Source organism: Oryzias latipes, chromosome 5 (assembly GCF_053564925.1).
Source record: "Oryzias latipes strain Hd-rR chromosome 5, Olatipes_Hd-rR_3.1".
Taxonomy (NCBI): Eukaryota; Metazoa; Chordata; class Actinopteri; order Beloniformes; family Adrianichthyidae; genus Oryzias; species Oryzias latipes.
The window spans coordinates 9,454,871-9,477,953 of record NC_136241.1 but is presented as its reverse complement, the minus strand read 5'-3'; the positions used below and the strand labels follow the sequence as shown (position 1 = coordinate 9,477,953).

Genomic DNA, 23,083 nt, shown 5'->3' with positions numbered 1-23,083 from the left:
TTTTTCATAAAGACAAAACTTGTTACAGTATGATTATAATATTGTTTGTTTTTCAAGGTCAGAAGATGAAAATGTAGTTTATCTTTAAAACTACATTGTCTGATGAAAGAAGAGTATTTTATTGTGAACAATTCTGCTGGTAATTAAATGGATTTTTTTTTACATTTATTTTAGGGTCTGGGTCTTGTCATCACGGGGACCATGCCAGTCTTCAACCTCACGGCGGATAGTGTGAGCTCCCAGGTAAAAAGAAAAATGAGCTCAATGCAACCTGTGACGTGCATGCCAATTATTTATTATACAATCATGCTTTTAAAGTCATTAGTGGAGAATTATATTTCCGCTCAACTATAGATTAGAATATTATAGCCCCTGTCCCCCCCCCCCCCCCCCCCCTGTTTTCCATCATCAACCCTTGTCAGATGATGACAATATATGATATGGTGATATGGTTAGAGGTTCCCTGAGGCAACGGCTCCCCCCTGAGGTGACAACAAACATCACAAGTTATCCATATCATTGACTTTAGCTCTCAGTGTCTCTGAGCTTTTAAGTCCACAGAGACTGAAAACCAGCTGTGTTTTGAATGTGGTCAAAGTGACAGGTCAGAGAAGATGCACAGGTGCTCTCTGCTTGTCCCAGCACAGCTTCCAGCCTGTTATTCATCAGGTACTAAGACTTTTTTTTTTCTTTTTTCTTCTTCACATAGAATCAGCTCATCCTTGGGGTTATGGGAGTGGATGTTGCTATCAATGAAATCAAAAAGAAGACGCCAACATACAGAGTAAGTTATTTTAATCTCCTGTTTATCCTCTTCAGCAGAATTGTTGAATTATTTCTTTATTCTTTACTCTAAAGCTCGGAGCAAATGGCTACACCTTTGCCATCGACCCAAACGGTTATGTGCTGCTGCATCCCAACCTTCAACCAAAGGTAGGACCATTTTTTAGCCACATCATTATTTTTGCTCATTTCAACCTTTTGGTCATGAAACTAAATTTAGATGTCATTTGTTCTGTCTGTCTGTCCTTTCCTTTCTCTTCAGATCATTAACTTCAGGGAGCCCGTCACTCTGGACTTTCTCGATGCGGAACTTGAGGACACCAATAAGGAGGAGGTACAGCTTCTGAGATTTTTTCTCTTTTCATCTCTAGTCGAATTCATTTCTGTGGATCAGTACGCCCCTCTCACACCAAAGCCTTGCTTGCGCATTGACTTTCAGATCCGGAGACAGATGATCGACGGCAAATCGGGCCAAAGAAAAATCCGGACACTTGTTAAGTCGGTTGATGAGGTAAATGATCAACATTTTTTTTTTTTCATTTTCCTCCAAGTATGCATGTTGCGGTGGCGCTTACTGGTCTGTTTGTGGTCACCAACAGAGGTACATTGATGAAGTGGTAAGGACTTACACATGGACGCCTGTGGAGGGTACAAATTACAGGTACAGACAAAGACACAGTCAGAGCAAACGATGCCACAGCCTGAGCGTGTGAGTGAAGTCCATCTCATTCTGGTCACAGCATCTGAAGTTCAGCTTTCATTTTTAAACCAGCAGTTAGTCCTCAGACAGGAGTAACCAAACAAACAATTAAAAGACATAATTGATTAAAAAAACACACATATTTTAATAGCTCTTTTGTAATGATGAAAAACAGCCTTGAGTGGCTCGGGACCAGAGGCTTTATGGCTCGGCAGTGCCATGATGCCGGCCGCAGCGGCGGCATCATGGCAAATATATATATATATATATATATATATATATATATATATATATATATATATATATATATATATATATATATATATATATATATATATATATATATATATATATATTTTTTTTTTTTTTTTTTTTTTGGCGCATAAGTCAGAACCTTGAGTGAAATGTGTTTGAGAATTGAAATAAATTCTAAAATTGCAAAAAAAAAAACACACGTTTTTCTACTTATTTGACTTTCATTTCAAAAAGTTCATCAGATACGGTTTACATTAACAGCGGGGCAAAAAAGTATAAACTATTCAAGTTTTCCCACTTTAAAAGATGAAAGAGGCCTGTAATTGTCATCATAGGTTTACCTCAACTATGACAGACAAAATGAGAACACAAATCCAGAGACAATGACAGCAGTCAAACGTTTTCTGTAAGCCTTCACAAGGTTTTCCCAAGAAATGCTGTTCTTTGGATGCAACTCAGCATTCTTTCTCCTCCAAACACAACGAGTAGAGTTCTTACCAAGAAGTTCTATTTTGGTTTCTTCTGACCATAGTACATTCCCCCAATCCTCTTTTGGATCATCCAAATGCTCTCTAGCTAACTTTAGACAGGCCTGCACATGTACTGGCTTTAGTAGCGTCAGCCAATCAAGGACCCAGCTGTGGGCACATGAGGTTTTCAGTGACTCAATCAGCGGGTTTGAAAAAAAATTCCAAAATGGCCGCTCGATGCAAGGAATTTCGTCCTCAACTTCCATCCATTTTCTTAACCTACTGGGGCCACTGGGTTGCCGGAGAATGTCTGCTGGGCGGAGGCGGGACATACCCTGGACAGGTCGCCAGCCTGTCACAGAGCTAACCAGCCGCCCAATGGACAGAATAGCAAACGAGTGAGCGCCACCGCCCAGATGATCACATTAAATTAATGTGATAAATTTGTGTAATTTGACTCTAAACAGTACTCTTAAAGTCCCATTCCAATCATCTTTTGATATACTGCAAAATATTTCCAGGGCTCTTTGCATCAAGATTTTGTTGTTTTTAGCCAAAATTAAGAAACATGTCCTGACCAACCTGTTTTTTCTTGGACAGGTTTCTGCAGAGCGACAGTAGTTAATTAGGAATTCACCTCTGAGTTGTGGACGGGACTGTAGGCATGGAGCAACCCCGCCTCCCTTTCCCGTCACCCATAACTGAGAGCGACCTGTTTATGCACTATCCCATTAGCTCACAGCCCCTCAAACTAGCATTAGAGGTGCAACTAAAATGGCAAGCAACATTGGAGCCATTCAGTTGTTCAGTTTTGAGCCAGATGCCAGCTCTGACCAGGAAAACGAAGACGTAGGTGGGGTACTAAAGCAGACGACTAGTATACAAGTGGATGCATCAGAATGGGGTGGAGCTGGGAGCTGGTGGCCTGCCCAGGGTATTTTCTATGCAACAAATAGGCTCATTTCCAGACTGCATGTTTTTGCCTGCTACTGAATCACAACCATTTGAATATAGAAATACTCAGAAATGCAATTTTAAGCTTATTTCTTTTATATACAGTATGTCCCCCATCATGAGAAAAATGTCACAAAAACATGTTAAACTCTGCACGGAAGCTTACGTTTTGTATTTGTCTGTAAAATCAGACTTCTAAAAATTTGCTCTGAGACTCTTGAAATGTGTTTGAATGAACAGTATCTTCTCTTTTAATTGCTGTTTGTTCAGTTTCTCTCAGATTTTCTTTTCTTGATACCTCAGTCTAGGGTTGGTGCTGCCCACATATAGTGAGAACCACATCAAAGCCAACATAAGTGACCAGATCCTTCAGGTGCAATGTAAGTACTCTCAGGAAATCCCAGCTTCTGTCCCCTCTCTGTCTTCTCTCTTCTTCCTCTCTTCTCTCCTGTCTCTCTTTCTAACATAACTTACACTCCAATTCAGTCCGTCGGGGCAGTTTTTCCGACATCATCATAGGGAGAGCCCAAGCGGAGTCGCCTGCCCCGCCCCGCCCCGCCCCTCCTTTGCTGTCCTCTCCCTGTGCTCTCTGATAGAGAGGATCACACAGAGCCCGGGTTCCCCGTCTCCTCCCCTTCCTCCATCCCCTCCTGTCTCCATACTGTGCTGTAAAACGGTGATGTTTTTTCTTCACACTGGCTGAAGAAAAAAAAACTGAACTAACAGAAAGGTGAAAGCTCTGGTTTTACTGTGCTACTCAGGTGAAAATAATGGTGACTCCTGTGCTATTATTTTTCTTTTTGCCAAATGCTCTCGCCTCTTCTCCACCAAGAAATGATTCTGAAGCGTTTGTGTCCCGGATGTTCTGGAACTGTGAAAACACGCATGCTTTTCACTCGTTATGATGATTTCTATGATTTGGGGATGTTTCTTTTCTTTTGTTCTGTGGCGTTTTCTCTTCTCAGTTTCGCTGTGGGACATGTTTCTTAGCTTTGGAATCATTTATAGAGAAACTCCCACATGGCCTGGAACACTGGCTGCTCAAATGTGGAAGTTTTTGTGGGTCTGAATGGGAGCCTGTATCTCATTCTTTCTTTGTCCTGACCCTGCAACTCCTGTTTTTTGTTTTTTTTTCAAATGTTTTCTTAATGGAATTTAATTTAATTCATCCTTTTTTTTTCCAACAGTTACTGGTTTTGTCTTTGCTCTTTTCTTTTCCTGCATTTTTCTGTTTTTTTATTCCTTAAGGAGATGTTGGCTTTTCATTTCTTTTTCTCTCTCGTCTTGTTTGACTTTAATTGGTTTACTTCTTTCAAGAACACAATATTTTTATTCAAACAGTAATTGAATAAAATATTGTCTGTTACTCCCCTTCCCACCCGATCCCATGTTTCTTTTCTTGCTCCCTCCTTCTCTGATGGATCCACACAGTCTCTGACATCAAGGGCAAGTATACTCCATATTGGTCCACGTTCCCTTTCTACTCCCCCCCACCACCACCACCACCACCTACCGCTTCCTCCTTCTCCTTCCTTCCTCTCATCCCAATTTTCCTCCTGCTTCCCCCTTACCAGTCCCAGCCTGCTCGCCTCTGTTCTTGCCCATTTTTGCCTTCAGGGTCTTTTTTCTCTTCTGATTTTCTCTTCCTCTTCCTCATTTAATCCGTTCTGCTCTTCTTTCTCCTCACCCTCTTGCTGCAGCTATGGTCTCACTTTTCTCACAAAGACTCCGCCAGACCACACCCTTCTTCCCAAATATCTACTGTACCAGAACGAAAGCGAAAACTTATTTGAACTGCATCCACATATATTCATGTTTCCTGTTAAAGCTGTCATTTCTTATGTCTTTCTTTTGCTTTAAAAAGCTGAAAATGAGCTATCTGCTTTCTCTTTTTCCTCTCTTCTCTTCACCTTTCTTTATCTTTCACCTTGTCATTATTTTGAAAAATGTCTCATTTTAGTTTGTACACTAGGGCTCAATATTTAGCAATATTTCCTAAAGCCAAAATCCCTTTTTTCAAGTGTCATCCTTACAGGAGCTCCATGAACCGTAATGAGCAAAAGGATTTATAATTTGTTGTTAGGAAATTAGTCTTTTTCTGACGTTAATCCTGCATTTGTGCAGCCTAAGTCACACCTTTACACTAGCATTTACATGCTGCTTATTTTCATTTTAAGTCAAAATGGATTTCTTGTCATCATTTGAAGTAGCAGCTGCGTAGAGACGACAAACACGTCTAACAGCTGGGGTTTGTTAGCTGGCCTATTATCTCGTCTGTAGCTGGAGGCGGCAGCAGCGTGCAGATTAACCCCCACGGGGACGAGCCGTGTCCTGCTCACCCAGGTTCTCCCATGCTGCCAGGTGTCACCGCGGCGCTTGGCACAGCACCTGACTCCTCTCGTCCCTCTGTACTCCCTGTCTCCATCAGCTTGTTTCCACTCCCTCCTCACCCTCAGACCGCCAGGGGCACAGCTCGGCAGTTCGATAAAGCCGACCTGGATGTGCATGGCATTGTGGGCGGAAAACTACCTGGGCACTATATTTTGGTGTAAATTATTGATTTGTTCTCCAGATGAATTTTAGGACTTGATGTAATGAAAAGATCTGAGTTAAACCTGTGCAGGGAAGGTTGATGCTTTTCCATAGAAGAACCAGTTGCCCTTTGACATGCCCTTCACAATGCTCTGCATTTCCTCTGATTATGTGTCTCTTCCATCCCTGTCAGTCTGAGGGGTGACCACTTCCATCAGGACCGTCTTCCACATCCCTCGCAATAGTTTGCCATGTTGATGCCTGCCTGATCTAACAAGCACTCACTGTGGGCCTCATGTCTGAGAACTTGCTTCCAGGCAAATTACTCCCTTTAAGTCAGTTCTCAGACGTCTAAAACATTTCCAATTGAAATTTGAAACAATCAAGTGTTTAATAAAATGACAAATGAAAGATGTGAGTGCTTTGCAAAAATTCAAGTGGTCATACTTTAAGAGTCAGGTTTTGTTTTGGGCACCATATTGGCTAACGCTAGTGTTCCCTTGGTACCTCAGTGTTGCTATGGTAAAGTCCCCTCTGAGTCCCTGCACCTCCGAAGAACAGCTGCTCTTTAGCCTCACCTCCCCGCTGCTCTGCCCACGGCTCTCCCTGGATAATCTCCCTTTTCTGTTGCAGATTTTGAATCACTGCTGCCAAACACTTTTGAATCTGAAGGACATGTATTCATTGCTCCCAGGTAGCCCTGTGTGTCAGTATTTGCTGTTGTGATGAGCTTCTGTTTTTGCCTCAACACTGTTTATTCCACTTTACGAGTTTTACCATCACAACTTTCTGTTTATTACGTCAGTCATCTGATTTAGTACTTTTACTTCACTTGATGTTTAAAAAATGTTCAAAATTTAAATTTAGATTGGAATTAAACCGTCACATTGACTTGAACTAAATAAAAAAAAGTATGTTGTATCAAATGGTATTATCAATAAATAGGATGTTTGCATGCTGCTTTTGTGGTGCTGCATGTTTGAGTTGCATTTGAATAGTTTTGATTTCACACAGCAACATTCTTTACTGGTACCAAAAAAACCAATATCCTGAACTAAATTTAGTTTTACAGGGAACTCTTTGTTTGATTTCCTCCTCCTTATTGGAATAAGATCAGATACTTTGACATGCCTGCGCTTAGATGTATATCCATTTATTGACTGACACTAACTATGGAAATGTTAACGAAAGCCTTCTGCACACGTGTCAAGTTTTTTTTTTTGACGCTCAGATTTCTCTTTGCATGTTTCTTAGGGAGTACTGCAACGAACTTGAACTGTCCAACAACAACACAGAGTTCCTGCTGAACTTCATTAGTCTCATGGAGAAGGTGACACCAGACTCCAAACAATGTGAGTCTGCTTTCACTGACATTCCAAATCAATGCAGGGAGAGCGCCTCTTTTAGCAAATCACACAACAATGAACAGCATTGTCTGTTTAATTCACTTTAAATGTAATTGTTTAAAATAATACATTTGTGTGCTACATTTTATTATAAAGCTGCCATGCAAGTTAGTCATATTTTAAATGAAGGATGCATTACGGCAGGGGTCGGGAACCTTTTTGGCCAAGAGAGCCATAAACGCCACATATTTTTAAATGTAATTTCGAAAGAGCCATACAATAATGTAGTGTCCTTTTCCCACACGGAGACTTAACCTCTTTTAAGGTTCTTTATTCTGGTTAATGCAGGCTGTAACAAATGCCGTAAATTAATTCAGCAGCTCCTGAATCTCTCCCGCCGAGACGAGAGCGCTTCTCCCAACTTTATATTCCCCCCTCCCGCTCCAGCCCTCCCATTTCCCTTATTCGGCCCATAGCTGAACCCCATTGGTCCAAATTAACTAACAACAGGCTGAGCGACAGAACTAAGAGCCAATCAGATCTCTGCTTGATGCGTTCAAGGAACTCCAGAACTTTTAACGCGGCCCAACAGCCAAGTTAAACTCAGTCCGCTACAATATGTTTAAAACTAAATATTCAAATGAATGTGTGCATTTGATATAATTTCAACACTTTTAAAGTACAATAAGTCTGTGGATTATTTTTAATAACATTGTTATGCTGTTGCTAATAAATGATGAGTATTTCTCGTGGTAGTTTTGTTGATGGTCTAGTCTGGTTGATACGTGGTGAGTTTCTGCTTCGTTCAGGCGTTGAGACTTTAAACGTGATCGTAGGTCTGAATGTTCTGTAAATGTGAGACAGACTGCTCACATGCAGACGCGGAGCCAAACACACACACTCACACGCTGCAGTGAGTGACGGGCAGCAGGTTTTATGTTTTTACAATCCCTGCGCGGTTCACCTTACTGACCGAGCCCACAACTCCACCCTCACCCTCTGCTTTCTCCCTCTCAGTCACATCCCGTCCCCGCTACTGCGCGCTCTTTCTCAGAGACGGGGGCGCGCAGTTTTAGGCACGGCAATTCACAGGTTTCCGGCTGGTACAAACTCTGTGAAATAATAGATAATAGTAAAGTGATAATGCTGGCGCAGATCCTTCTCTCCAAGCACCGCTACTACTGTGCGCCTCTGCCATCGCATCGCGCCCGAGAAGGACTGGTCTAATGAAAAAGAAAAAATTAAAAATGTGTCTGCCAGCCACATGTGACCATCAAAAGAGCCATATATGGCTCGCGAGCCATAGGTTCCCGACCCCTGCATTATGGTGTCAAATACTGCAAAATCTATAAATAATGAAAATACTGCAAACAGACATTTAAACAGAAGGGATATTCCTAAAAAGGAAAAAGGTTTGTCCCTCCCTGTTAAACAAAAAGTGACTTTCCTCATTAGGGATGGGTACCGTGCCCCGGTATTGAACGCGCCCCGGGGCCACATTCTTCAAGACCGCAGTATCGTTAAGATCTGACCTGAACGGTTCTGCTATCGGTACTGGAGAAGTTACTTTTTCTTTTTTTGTGTCTCACAAGCGTTTTCTGCCATATTTCACTCACAAAGTCAGTCAATTTTCCGTTAATTAATGATGATATTAATTTCGGTATTCTCGTTGAAGCTGAGAGCTCTGTCTGTGTATTTGTGTACACGGGGGCGGGGCTGTTGTTCAGACAGCACGTGCCGCGCGCGCACACACACAAGACGAGGCAGCGCACACACAGTCTCGTAGGGGACACGTGAGCGCCCTAGACTAAGAACACCAGTTTCTGCGTAAGATTAATGAAGTTTGCATCAAGGAGCCCCTACCATCCTGTCACCTTCCTGCTACGATGACCGTATGTTGCGCTGTTTGTGTAGAACACGCTGGGGCGGCGTGTTCTACCGCTTACGATTCCAGACCCATGACACACTATCAGCTGCTTCCTAATACTTAATAATAATTAATGACTAATGATAGTCGTCATCCGTAAAATTAATATAATTTATTGGGTTTACTGGATTTAAACAAAAATAAATAAATAGAAAGGAGTCTGCATCAAAGTGAATTTGTTTTCATCATCTCACTCAATCCTAAATCTGGTGTTTGACAGACAGAAAAGTCTATTCAAGGTTGTGGAAAATGGACAAAAGATCAAAGGAAACATCACGCTCTTAAAGAATAAAAATAATTAGATTAATAATTAAATGAATATCCTGTCTGGAACATTCTCATGTATAAAGTAAAATTTTTTGTTAAAAAAAACAGTTTTGTTGCATAATGAGGAAATAAAATACTTCATGTTCTTCATTTGTTATTTCTTTATTTATTATTCGTCCCCAAAAAGTATCGATAAGAGTACCGTTAAATACCGGATCGATAAGCAGTATCGATAAGAGTAGTAGTACCGTTAAAACCTTAACGATACCCATCCCTATTCCTCGTAGTTGAGCTACTTTTACACCAACAAAAGGTATTTTATTCAATCTTGAACAATTAAGAAATAAAAATGCAAGAACAAAACATCTGGTCCAAAGTGCTCAAATTTAACACATAAAAACAGTTGGAACATTTGTCTGAGCAATCCCAAGATGTGTAACTGAGACCAATATGAGAGGGTTTTTCAGCTGAGTTTAGATAACATTCATGCACGTAAACAGTAAACAGCTGGACCTGTGTTTTTTTTAGATTTGAAAACACAACAATGGTTATAGATTAAAAATTAGATTATCTCAATTAAAAATAAAGCGATATTTTATTAACACAATAATTTAACACCCCTAAAACCAAAAGACAAAGCTTTTTAGCATCAATTCTAAAAAAAATCAGCTAAAAACACTAGATAGGTTTTAGGAAGCTAACACTGTTGGCTTTTGTTGACGCTGTAAAGCCCAAACCATTAATGCATTGACAGGAAATCCAATTTTTTTGGAATTAGGATGTTTTTTAAACCCTTTCATGAAGTATTTTTAAAAAGATTTTAACCACGTTGGGTGATTTATAAGGTTTTTGCTCACAACAATGTCAGTTTGAGTTGCAAAAACATTGACATGAGCACCTTATGTACTCACTGTCTCACATTTGAATCCACACATTTTTTAACATGATTTTACATTAAGGATTAATGATCAACACAATACACCAAGTAGTCATTTTTTTAAAAGAACACCAATAGATGTGTTAATCTATCCATACAGGTTTGAAAATTAGCAAAAAAATTTCCTGCCAAAGTCCGTTTTGAGATTTATGGAAACAGCCTTTTTGAAATTAGCGGGAGAGCTCTTCTACTGCCCCTAGAGGAAAGATAATGAACTACAGGACAGGAAACACATACAGTACTAAGTCACTGTGGCAGGGGTGGGCAATTATTTTACCTCGCGGTCCACATTGGGTTCTAAAATTGGATAGAAGGCCCGGACCATGAGCAGATTCGTGGAGTGAGAATGACATAACATGGAATGTAGATGAAAACATTTGGATTATATTCCATACAGAATATTCTAGAGTTTTTAGTTTAAAAATTTTGTTCCCATTTTAGATCTCTTTTTTTATTGTGAAGCCCTTTTGGTACCTTCAAGGAGTTGTAAAGTGCTATATAAATAAAGTTTCATTCATTCATGATCCTTTTAATAAAATAAATAACATTATTTATGAAATAAAACAATGACCAAGTAACACTCTATGATTTTCAAAGACAAAAATTCAGGAAAAACCTAGACCTAAAGAGTTCCGGGTTTCTGTACAGGAGACACACGGAGGAGATTGATTGACAAGGTCTCCAGCCAATCAGGACACAGAACAGGGAGCACTGTTTAAAAAAAGCAATTGCTCTAAAAGAATGAGCTAAACTGGGAAAGATGAACTGCGACATAAAGGGAAGACTGTCTTCTGTTCTGTTTGACAGAGATTTTTAGAGGGTTTCAGATCGGAGCACTGACTGCAGAAGGGGGGAATAAAATGTCACGTCTTGATTGTGTGGCCAGATAAAAAAAAAACATGGGTCTCAGGTATTGTTCAGTGGGCCAGACCAAACATGGAGGCGGGTCGGATGCAGCCCGCGGGCCGTAGTTTGCCCACGCCTGCACTATAGGCTTTAATTACAGGAAAGTTTGGACCATGCTAATGAGATAAGAGTCTCGGAAATGTCAAATATGATACCAAAGGTTATGTAGGGTTAAAAATGTCAGCAGAAATTTGTTTGTTTGTTTTTCTTTTGCTTTTAGGCGATAATTTGCTTTTGCATAATCTGATTCTGGACACTGGCATCATCAGACAGCTGGTTGAGAAGGTGTGGAGAAACAAAGATTTAAACACGTGAGTAAAACTCTACTAGAGACACCAGAGGAGTTTGCAGATTCTGACTGGATTCAAAGTTTAAAGCTGCTTCTGGACCTTTAGGTATGGCTTCTTGGCTGTGTTTGCTGCAACAGATGGAGGCATAACAAGAGTCTTCCCCAACAAGTAAGAGCTCCCTTCAGCACAGCCTCTTATTTTTTTAAGCATTATGGAGTTTCATATGTTTGTGTGGTAGGCTCTGCAGAAATCTCATACATCAGACGTTTACATTTCCAGTATCTCTGCTCCTCATATTTTAGAGCGGCAGAAACCTGGGAGGAAGACCCTGAACCGTTTAATGCCACCTATTACCGCCGCAGCCTCGACAACAGCGGCTACATCTTCAGAGCACCTTATCGAACCTGTGAATGATGTTCATGTTCTTACACTGCATATCTCCCACGGGGGGGCTTTGTTTCTGACTTGTTCCTGCTTTCACCTTGTAGCCAGAGATGAGCTGCTGAACCCAGAAAACGACACCATTGGCATTCTGGTCAGCACAGCCCTGAACTTAGCTGTAGGAGGGAAGACTATCAAACCTGCAGGTGAGCTGACCTCTGCAACTGACAAACTTGACAGATAAAAGAAAATTGGTCATTTTCATGTGTATTTCCTGATTCAATATTTTTTGCAGTGGTTGGAGTAAAACTGGACCTTGAAGCCTGGACAGAAAAATTCAAGATTCTTGCCAGCAACCAAACAGACAGCCGCCAAGGCTCAAACACGGTACAAAACACAAAGGATGGGGGACATTAAGTGTTCAAAGAGCCCATGAAATGTTCACCAAAATAAAAATACATTCAAGAATACACATGCTGTTTCTTGAATATGTTTGAGTTTAACCTTCTTGTAAGAATGCGCATTGGAACAGGCACAGGTATGGGGTAAGACAACTGGCAATAAAAGACAAATGCAGACATACAAAACTTTGCACAAATGAATACTTTGTGCACAACTTACAATAAAAAAAATCCATACATTTAGTTTTATGTTTGACATGTCTGTTTTGAATATGATTTGTCTTTGTTTTGAATACGACTCTTGCTTGTCTTGAATACGAGATTTCCCTGTCAAAAATACATCAAGAGGTTACAGACATGTACATCGAGTCCTGAAACAGAAATTCCAACTGTGTGAGTGTACGCATTAAGGCTAATTTAATAAACCAAAACAGAATTAAACTTTTTAGAATGTTATTGATCCCCTTGAAGGGAAATTATCTTGATACCATAGCTCTGCTGAATAAAAAAAAAAGATTTTACAATGGGGCAAATAAGCCATCTATTGTACAAGTTTTCCCCCTTAAAAAGTTGAGAGGGGTCTGTAATTTTTATCATAGGTATACCTCAAATCCAGAAAATCACGTTGGCGGATTCTTTAGAGAATTTATTTGTAAATTATGGTGGAAAATATAAAATATATAAAGTATTTGGTCAATAACAAAAGTTCAACTCAATGCTTTTTTATATACCCTTTTTTGGCAATGAAAGCAGTCAAACGTTTTCTGTAAGTCTTCACAGGGTTTTCACAAACTGTTGCTGGTATTTTGGCCCATACTTCCATCAGATCTCCTCTAGAGCAGTGATGTTTTGGGGCTGGCGCTGGGCAACACAGACTTTAAACTCCCTCCAATGATTTTCGATGGGGTAGAGATCTGGAGACTGACGAGTTCACTCTTGGACCTTGAAATGCAAAGCCACTCCTTCATTTCCCGGCTGTATGTTTGGGATTGTTGTCATGCTGAAAGACCCAGTCATGTTTCTTCTTCAAAGCTCTTGCTGATGGAAGGATGTTTACAGTCAAAATCTGACGATAAATGCCCCCATTCATTCTGTCCTTTAAATGGATAAGTCGTCCTGGTCCCTTTGCTGGAAAACGGCCCCAAACCAAAATATTTCCACCCCCATGCTTTACAGGAGGTTGTGGTGTTCTTTGAATGCAACTCAGCATTCTTTCTCCTCCAAACACGACGGGTAGAGTTCTTACCAAAAAGGTCTATTGTGGTTTCATCTGACCACAGGACATTCTCTCAATCCTCTTCTGGATCATCCAAATGCTCTCCAGCAAACTTTAGACGGGCCTGCACATGTACTGGCTTTAGCAGAGGGACACAACTGGCACTACAGGATTTGAGTCCCTGGCAGTGTAGTGTGGTCCCCTGTGTGGTTCTGAAAATTTTGCTCACCGTTCTTGTGATCATTTTGACCCCACGGGGTGAGATCTTCCTAATAATTCCTCCCACAGTTGATTTCTTAAGACCAACCTGCTTACCTATCGCAGATTCAATCTTCCCAGCCTGGTGCAGGTCAACAATTTGGTTTCTGGTGTTCTTAGACAGCTCTTAGGTCTTGTCCATGGTGGAGTTTGAGATTGTGACTGTTTTAAGTTTATTTATCAAATGTTTACGTTTCTGCCACCACACCCAGTGTCCTGCATTTTGGCTGCTACACTTCCAGTTCCTGAAAGCTGTTTCCAATGTGACTCCTGTTCTGTGTTGGAATTCGCAGCTAAATTCTCTTTTGCATCTTATTTTCTAAACATAGACATTTTTTGGGACTGGGAAGATTTTAATACAGAAGTTTGGAAACTGAATGATACAGATCTTAAAGAAAGCAATTCTAATCTGAAAATATTACATTGAACAGTTTAATTTAGTGTCAGAGCTTTGAACTCACCATAAATGCACAACCTGCTCTGTGTTGAATGAATCTGCTGCTCAGACATCTGCCAAAAGTTAAAAGTGACTTTTTGACTAGTATACAGCATTTTCTTGAAATATGAACCATATTTAAGCTCACTGAATCAGTGGACGGCAACTAGTTAGACCAGAACTCACAGGTTCAAGCTACGTCTCTTCAGTTTTCCGTGAGGCTGGAGCCGCCAAAGACAGCTAAGAACCCCCGGATTACAAGGAAATGGGTTCGATAGAAAACTGGGGGGTTTTGTAGCCACATTTTTTTTGTATCTCTAACAGAAATGTAGTAATGTTGAAAAAAGCACAAAAAAAACAGAGGGCACTAGGGCACTTTTTATTACGAGGAAAAGAAGGCAGGTGCTTAACCCTTTTGCTATCTTAGATGACCCCACCCTTACATTGACGTGTTCTCCCTACCATGACAAAGGTGGATAAAGGTGGAAAGATTTCATGTAATCCATGGACACCAGTGAAGATCACAAATCATTGAAGAAAAAAGGTTCAGCGCACTGTCTAGTGGGTCTAGATGACCCAACTCCCAATGTTACAGTGCCTAGGATAGCACAAGGGTTAAGCACTCTAAGGTCCTATGTGTGTACGTGGCTGTTTAGGCAACCTTTATAGATGACTGCATTTTGTCTTTATGTAGAATTAGGACTATAGTTCTGATTTACCAACTCTGGCCTTTTTTTGTAACAGTGCGGACCAAACAAAGGCTGTGAGATGGATTGTGAGGCCAACAGTGAGGTGAGTTTTTAGATTTAAATGATCTTCCTGTATTCTGCTGAGGCGTCCGTCTCTACATACCGCCAAGCCCCGCCATCCAACCTCCAGGTAACATTTCCCACCTGTGTCTGTGTGCAGGATCTCCTGTGTTATTTGGTGGACGACGGTGCATTTCTAATCATGTCCAATCAGAAGGACTACGTGAACAGGGTTTCTTAAAAATGATTTCCTCCTTTTCCCTGATCTTTTTTTTTTCCCTCTAAATTTCTCTTTCTCTTTCTCAGCATCCTGACTGGTGCCCCTTATCTCCACAGGTGGGCATGTTCTTTGGTGACGTCGATTCCTATTTGATGTACGCTCTGTACAACAACTCCTTCTACAACCGCAAGCAATCATATGATTACCAGTCTGTGTGTGAGCGTTTAACCAACAGTGAAGCTGGAGCTGCGCCCAGAGGAGTCTTTGTGGTAAGATTACCTGCAAAAAGACATTAACGGAAAAATGTTTGAGAAAAGACTTTTTTTTTCCTCAACAATTTTTTCTAAAATGACCGAATGACACATTTCTCAACAAGCTGAAAGCAGTTACTGAAATAATTTGCTGAACTGTAGCATTCTGAGATAAAAGTAGATTTTCAGTTTAAGCTGAGGCTGAGGCCCCCACATGATGGCGCAAGGGTTATAGTGGATTTCAAATATACAAATTTAGGAATACATGTGTAAAAAAATTGAAAAAGGTACTTCTGTTTTTGTTGCATCAATATGCAATGTAAAAAAGACACAAGAACAACTTCAGTGAAGCCTAAATGTATACTAATAGTTACATGGTTTATACCAGAAGGAGATTATTCCCATTAGACTTAAGAAACCTTTTTTGTGTGTGTTTGTAGCCGACGGTTGCAGACTTTTTGAACCTGGCGTGGTGGACATCAGCAGCTGCATGGTAAAATATGTAATCCATTGTGTAATGATGTGGTATGTTGATGCGTTGCTTTGGTGCCCTTACGGCCTGGTACCTACACAGGTTTTTAGTCATCAATAAAAAAAAAATTATTGTGAAAAATGGAGGCTAAACTCACAGGAGTATCTGCAGTGTATCCCAATTACTAAAGGCTGAAGGCACAGGTACATACAGAACAGCACCTTACTCCATTCCAGCTCCATATAAGAGGAGACATAACCCCACTCACACACTTTCACACCAATTTGGAGCATTTGCTGCCTATGAGAACTGGACCAAGTGAGTGTGATGTCATCCATAGAAAATGACTTAAGTTGCCAGGTGTCGTCAGTAAACAGTGATTAGCCGAGTTTCGATGGCAACCACTCTCGCCAATCAGGAGTGAGCTTGTTGGAAGCCCACATCCGTGCTTGAAAGAGAGGTCAGGAGAATCTGTCAATCAAATGTTTGAACGTTTGAGGTGAGATCACATACTTTTACAGAGGCATCTGATTGGTCAGTTATTTTACAACTTGAATAACTTGAACTACAAAAAACAACGTGGAGGAAAAAAACAGGATTAACAAAAAAGGTAGCAGAGCAAGAATGGTTGTAGGAGTCAAAATGAAGTTTCTTCCCACATTTCTTTTGTTTACTTTGTATGTTTGCACATTTCACTTTTTTCATTTTGTGAATTAGTGACACCTGAGTGAAGAATTAGGAAAGCAGCTGCCCTTTTCTGACCATGTTCTCAACTCATAAAAAGTCAACTTATGGGTTTCTCCCTCTTACTGATTTTTCTAAAAATAAATAATTAAAAAAAAACGCAAAACAACAGAATGGACTGCGGCATATTTTTATAAGACAGAAGTACGTTGGACTATAAACTGAACCCATCGACTTCTCTGGAAGCTTCTATAGAAAGTTCCCTTGACAATGGCTATTCTGACAAGTATAATGACTAATAATAGCTGTTGTTTTAATCAAAAGACGAATTCTAAAGGATTTTGGCTTCTTGGAGCCAGCGGGTACTTCCTGTTTGGAACACCAAGGGGGAAGAGTCACTTAGTACAGTTCTCATATGCAGTCATTGATTAAGAGTCAGCATTTAATTTATGAAGCCTGACTCTGGGCAAGGAATTTGTGCAAACCCCACAAAGACAGAACCCAGGTCAGAATTTTAACCGAAAACCTCTTGCTGCATGGCAGCCATGCTGATTAGCCTGGTTCAAATATTTAGTGGGTTAGATGGGACTTGTCTCCTCTTCTTCAGTCATGTTGGCACATTCTTGCACATGTGTTTTAAAGGTTAATGTACAGATGAATAAGAGATCATTAGAAAAAAATGAAGATTAAAAAAAAATGTACCGTACGATTAACAGAAAATGTAACCAGACTCACGAAAGCAAATCAATCATGAAGCAAAATGCCAAACATTTTAAGAGAAGAAAATGATCAGAAATGGAAAAAGAGCTGTAAAAAGAAAAGGATTTCGTGATGAGTTTACCTCAACTGCACTCTACAACACTTTGATTACTTTTTAGACAAAACAAGACATGTTTTGCTCAGTTTTTCATCCTTTTTTTATAGACCAGGTGGTAGCAGTAAACTCAACTCTTTAACATCCGATTCACGTTTGGAAACTAATAAAAAAGTAATTGTTTTAACAGAGACTCTGCCTGTACTGATGCAGCTCTGTTTCCCGCAGGTCTTTGTTCCAGCAGGTTCTATACGGGTTGGCCCACAACAGCTGGTTTATCACGGGTGGGAAAAACATCTCCGCACCCTGTTTTGCACTTTAGCATGTGGCATAAACTGAATCTGGATTTGAGTGCTGCTGTGTTTCTGTGATCCAGACAAGGTCAACGCAGAGGGCCTGGACTCCAAAGAAAGGAGCTGTGTCACTATCCAAACTCAGTTCTACATGACTAATCTCAGCAGTTCCTACAACATTCTGCAAGACTGCGGCAACTGCTCCAGGTCTGAACAGGGTCTTTACAAACGGTTCTATGATTTTAAGAAACAACGTCTATGTTTGAACTATTGCCTCTGATCTGTTTGTAGACATTTGTGTGTTCCAAATGTGCAAAGTGAACTTCTTTGTCACTGCCTGCAGGCTAATTCATGCCAGGAGGATAAACAACACAAACCTGCTGTTTGTGGTGGCAGAAAAGATGCCGTGCTACACGTGTGAGATAGAGAGGCTTTCCCAAGAGGAGGAAGAGTGTATCCTTTTATAAAGTTGTGCATCTGCTGGCATCCAAAAAGCGCTTTGTATGCTTCCCTCGGCCCCCAACTGTGGGCACATTTCACACACACACACACACACACACACAAGAAAACCAAGATCCCAATTTTTACTCTTCAGAAGATTTTCTTTAAGTGAGTTCCTTTTCAGTCAAGGAGGAAAATCCCTGTGAATCCATAAATGTGGCGCGCTATCGAAAACGACCCTCCATGTGCTTCGACAATAACTTAGCTGTGAGTCTATATTCAGATTTTACGACATGTTCATGCTCCAGGGAAATTATTTCAGTTTTTTATGACTTTTAAAAATAAATTTCTCCCCTGCTTGTTGATTTGTAATAATTATTTCTACAATAGCTGGTGTATTACTATCTTTTCATGTTAATCTGTAAGACCTCCATTTGGTTCCTTGATAATAACCATTCTGTTTTTGTCACATGTGTGTGATTGGCATTGAGGCTACTGCAATAGTGTAATAATACGTTTTGATGGTGCCCATAAAACCTTAGGTTAACACATTTGAATAAGATTGCTTCAAAATCTAGTAAAAGTAGAAGTCATTACCATGGAATAGTAATGTGTTGATAATTATACAAGATTTCTAAGACATCTTTTAGTGTTTGTAGATGTCTTGAAAATGTGTTGTAGATGTCTGTATGTCTATATACATACAAGGTTTGTTTCTTAAAAAACCTTCTGAAATTAATTGATTAAAAGCAATTAATTAACACTTAAAAAGTATCTGTAAGAAATCTACTAACGCTTTTTAATGAATTGAAAATGTTTCATACCGGCTTTAAAAATGCTAAAACATGTCTTTATAAGCACCATATTAACCTCTGTAGGACATCTACAAATGCTACTTAATATCTTAATAAATGTCTAATAAAGGCTTATGAACTCCTTACTAATGTTATTTAATGTCTTATAACTAGCTTTTAAAGTAGTAATTTATAAAGTATTGCCAAATTTTATATTTATTATTTGATAATTAATCAACATTTGGACTGAAAACCTATTCAAAATTTTAAATAAAAGTTAAAACCCATATGATGGTAACTATGAAAAACCCCTAAATAATAACAAAGAGAGACGGGATTATTAATAAAATGCTACTTCCCACTCTTTTTTAAGTTATTTAAACTTTCTTTGATTATTCCAACTCTATTAGATACCTATTATATTTAATATATGTGTCAAGTTAGTGTACCGTTTCTCTGATTAGTAGCTTTTGTAATATCAAGATGTTCTTTTATTGTTTTTTAATCAATTTATGAACAAATATCTTTAAGAAATTTGATCTATTTTTTGTCTTTTTTCTATTTATAAATAGAAAAAATTAAAAACAATATTATTTTGTGCCAATAAAAAATATTTGGGTCTGTAATGTAAAGAAGTGTTTTATGTAGATAACTAATATGCTAAAGAAAAAAAAGAGCTAATTTCACTTATTCAAAAATGAGTAATTCCATTTTCTTCTGTCTTGTAGGAAAACACATCAGACTGTGGGCGTGGTCACTCTTTCCGCCCGCCCCTCTGCGCTTTACTGCTCCTTCAACTGCTCCTGCTTTATCCAGCTATCAGCCCGTACCTGCACTTTATACTGAATTAACTCCATCCTCCCTTTTGCCTACATGAGCTGTAGTCCCAACCCCTCAAGCCCCCCACCTGTCTCCTCTCACCCACCTCCTCGTATCTTCATAGGCAATGAGGGGACTTCACATCCGAGCAAGTTGGAAGCCCTGAGTGCCACGCTACCCAGTCCGTGTTGCTAAGTGACAACTGCCAGATGTTTGTGTCCTCAGCCAGTTAGCCTTCATCTGCAGGAAGAGTGGGTGGGGCCACGGCGCCCGCAGCATCCGAAGAAACGTAGAAACCAGTAATCAAGCCCAACATTTGAGGAGGAGGAGGGAGGAGTCAGGCTGATGCTGTGATCCCAGACTTTTCACTGGAGACCTGAGGTTGCCCGTTTGCCTCCAGCTGCAAGATTTCTCCTCCCTCTCCTCTCCTCCACCTCAACACCTCACCACTCTGCCGATTGCCTCACACTAGATGGAGGACCATATACAGTCACTTCTAGCCACCATTCAAGAAAATTGCAAAAAGAAAAAAACTGTCAAGTATATAAAATGTCAAGTATTACCTGCTAAAGTGATGAGTATTGCTAACAAGCTGTATTAGGGTTTTAATTTGCAAAGGTGTTTAAGACAATTTATTGCCAAAATGAGATATACTTTCATGTGGTCTTATTCTTTTTAGCCAAAATATGAAGAGAAATGGATTTAGATGTGGAGTAAACCATAAGCGGAATCAGCAGCTGAATCCTGACTCATTTTGTGCAGCTCCTAATTACAGTCTAATGCTTATAAAAAGAAGGAGAAAAAACATCCACTGGGAACTATTGTAATTAACTTATGGTAATCACATTTCTTGAAGTGTTTTCCTGATATTTGCTATTCAGCGCTAGTGCTTTCTGGCTCTCAGGCCAGCTGTAAACTATGACTCAGTGTTCGGTTGCTGCAGAAGCATTGTTGATGTTGTGTACTATTCTCCTTTTACGATCAACCATTCTAACCTCGAGACAGTACTCAAAAAGAAAAAAGAAAAAGAGAATAATTTTCACTCTACCCGGAGACGAGCGAACCTCTGCCAATCCTTTGCTGCGCTTTACTCATGTCAAAAAGTCTCACGACTTCAGGGGGAGGGCTACTCATTTATTTTCCATGTTTTGTGTGTTTGTTTGTTTTTTCCTGTCAAACTTTAGACCAATGATGTTTAAACTCCTGTCTAATCGAGTGCTGAAGAGGCCACCAAGTATCAACGTTTGTCACTTCCTTTTGTGTGTCAAGACTCCCATGTTCAGGAGCCGTTCAGTTTCATAGTGCCTTCCAGCACTTTCTTTTGGATCACACTGGTTGTATACGAGTGGAGTCAACGTCTAGTACCTTCATGACGCTGTTTGGGGCTCTGGATGCTACTTGGCTCTTGGCTGTAAAACTAGCTGTAACGAAAGCTAAAGCATTGACTGGCGCAGCTTGATGCATTTGCACTCTTGGCTGTTGTTGCTGCTCCCCTCCAGAGCCTCCCACTATGGAGTTACTATACGGTTTCTTCACAAAGCCATGATAGAGCTATAATCCCCATCACTATACAGCCACTTCAATGGGCATAAAGGGTTTTATTTTGTTTTTTTTTTGGGTGGGTGAGGGGGGGGGGGCGCTGTGGGTGGGCACCTGACTGCTATAGTTCTGCCTGACTCGTATGTGTTATTGTGTGAATGTATGTAAGTTAGTTTCAGAACCCTCCAAGTGAGCGTGTGGGGCGTAGCTGTGCCAGTGCAGCCGGTGCAGCCACTGCTCCCGTTTCTGTGGTTAAAATAGTCAAAAATCCAGTGTTGTCGTGAAGAAAAGAGGGAAAGAAAAAAGATCCACTTGTTACTATCAGTCTGCTTAGATGTTAATATTAGAGGAGGAGATGCGAAAGAATGTGTAGTCGAGTGTTTTTAGTTTAATGCAACAGAGTCAACAGAGCCTCTCTGATTGCCTTAGTGTTAAACAGCGCAGATGCAAACACACTTTAATGCTCCCGCCACGGTCTTTAGCTTGAGCTGAAAGGAAAATGCAAAAATAGCAACTCCTGTATAACCTGTTAAATTAGCAGCTTGAAATCAGATTTGGATTTGCAAAATGTGCTTACCCCAAACCAAACCTCCCTGACCAGCCGAGGTTTGACAATTTGAACCACAACAAAACACTTCTTTGTTCAATTTGGCCCATAAACCTGAGAAAACCTCCATTTGAGACTGTTTAAGTCATTAGGTTTGGCCCTAACCGCATCTGCTGATGCCTGAAGCTGTTTTACTTTACTGGCATTTGTTTGTCTCTTTCCTGTGCCATGAAGTCCGTCTGTATTTCCACCGTCTGTAAATGAACGCTAATCATCTCTGTGGAAATGTACCCCCTGCAACTTCCTCGCTTTTTGCTGGATCTGTACGGTCTCACACGTGAACGTTAAAAATGCCTAGACCTACACTCTGCATATCTGCACTGAGATAATATGCACACACCTGTAAACAACCATGTAATGACACTTATTTATGCCCAGCTGGAAGAAAACCCAACACTGCAGAAGTGAGGCAGGGGCGTTGATCCCCCGGGTGTTTTTTTTTTTTCTTTTTCTTTTCTTTTCCCTATTGGATGTCAAGAGGCAAGCTCAGGGAGTGGGTCTCCACAGAGCAGTGGCGAACCAGAGGGCGATTCAAGAGTCCCGCAGCAATGTGTGCACATCCGGAGTGGATGCACGTGCCTGCTTTTTCTCTGGTTTGAGAAATTCACTTTTGCCAAAATAAATGCATTATTGAATGAAAACCATTTTTAAAAATGTAAAAAAAAAAAAAAAAAAAAATCCACATTCAGAAAATTGGATCCAGCTTGGGGATGAGAGGTACGGGTTCGCTTTAAGACCTCTCTTTAGGATAAGCAAAGGGGGGGTTTTGAGAAGCACCCTCCTGACCCTCGCTGCATCTGTGTTGGTCCGTCTCTGTGGGAAAGACACGTGTGTGTGTGTGGTTCTGTAGTCTGTAGTCTGGTGCTATGTGACCATGTTTGACAAGTGTTTAAAAAATGTTTAAAAAACAGCAACATCTAGGGGGGAAAAAAGTACCAGTTGATCATAAAAGTGAAGTTTAAAATACATAAGTAGGAATAACAGCACTGTTGATAAGATTGAGATCTGACGTCAACATGTTTTTTTTCTTTTTTTTGGTTTCTTCTAGTGTGAGTGTTGGCATGAATGTCTCTGTGCGTAAGAAAGATTTAGCTCCTTCTTTTTTTGGGCACCAGTTCGTGTTGCTCCATTTTTGTGTGTGTGTGGATGAAGCTGAAGAAGAAGAAGAAAAAAAAGAAGAGGGCAATCTTTGTAAAATATTGTGTCTGTGACTCCTTGTATAATATTTTCAAATTGTTTATTACAGAGAATCAGTTATTAAATAATGTTCATATTTTTCACTTCAATTTCATTGTGTGGTGTTTTGTTTTTTTCCACTGGTTGCTGGTTTTAGAGCCACAA

General features: G+C 40.2%; 1 protein-coding gene across 6 annotated transcripts in view; it reads left to right on the top strand.

Moving 5' to 3' along the window:
- Positions 1 to 23,028, top strand: part of cacna2d2a (calcium channel, voltage-dependent, alpha 2/delta subunit 2a) — a 207,348-nt gene extending 184,320 nt beyond the window's left edge. For all 6 annotated transcript variants that reach the window (XM_078947037.1, XM_078947036.1, XM_078947035.1 and 3 more), the window contains 23 exons: positions 175 to 243; positions 710 to 784; positions 859 to 933; positions 1,046 to 1,117; positions 1,223 to 1,294; positions 1,383 to 1,444; positions 3,466 to 3,542; positions 6,328 to 6,388; positions 6,949 to 7,046; positions 11,298 to 11,388; positions 11,473 to 11,535; positions 11,670 to 11,773; positions 11,856 to 11,954; positions 12,044 to 12,135; positions 14,804 to 14,851; positions 14,969 to 15,040; positions 15,145 to 15,297; positions 15,720 to 15,772; positions 17,478 to 17,533; positions 17,626 to 17,749; positions 17,886 to 17,995; positions 18,168 to 18,250; positions 19,506 to 23,028. In XM_078947037.1, coding sequence (XP_078803163.1) covers positions 175 to 243; positions 710 to 784; positions 859 to 933; positions 1,046 to 1,117; positions 1,223 to 1,294; positions 1,383 to 1,444; positions 3,466 to 3,542; positions 6,328 to 6,388; positions 6,949 to 7,046; positions 11,298 to 11,388; positions 11,473 to 11,535; positions 11,670 to 11,773; positions 11,856 to 11,954; positions 12,044 to 12,135; positions 14,804 to 14,851; positions 14,969 to 15,040; positions 15,145 to 15,297; positions 15,720 to 15,772; positions 17,478 to 17,533; positions 17,626 to 17,749; positions 17,886 to 17,995; positions 18,168 to 18,250; positions 19,506 to 19,628 — 1,932 coding nt within the window. In that variant the 3' untranslated portion in view covers positions 19,629 to 23,028. The remainder of the gene's footprint in view (positions 1 to 174; positions 244 to 709; positions 785 to 858; positions 934 to 1,045; positions 1,118 to 1,222; positions 1,295 to 1,382; positions 1,445 to 3,465; positions 3,543 to 6,327; positions 6,389 to 6,948; positions 7,047 to 11,297; positions 11,389 to 11,472; positions 11,536 to 11,669; positions 11,774 to 11,855; positions 11,955 to 12,043; positions 12,136 to 14,803; positions 14,852 to 14,968; positions 15,041 to 15,144; positions 15,298 to 15,719; positions 15,773 to 17,477; positions 17,534 to 17,625; positions 17,750 to 17,885; positions 17,996 to 18,167; positions 18,251 to 19,505) is intronic.
- Positions 23,029 to 23,083: the final 55 nt, after the last annotated feature.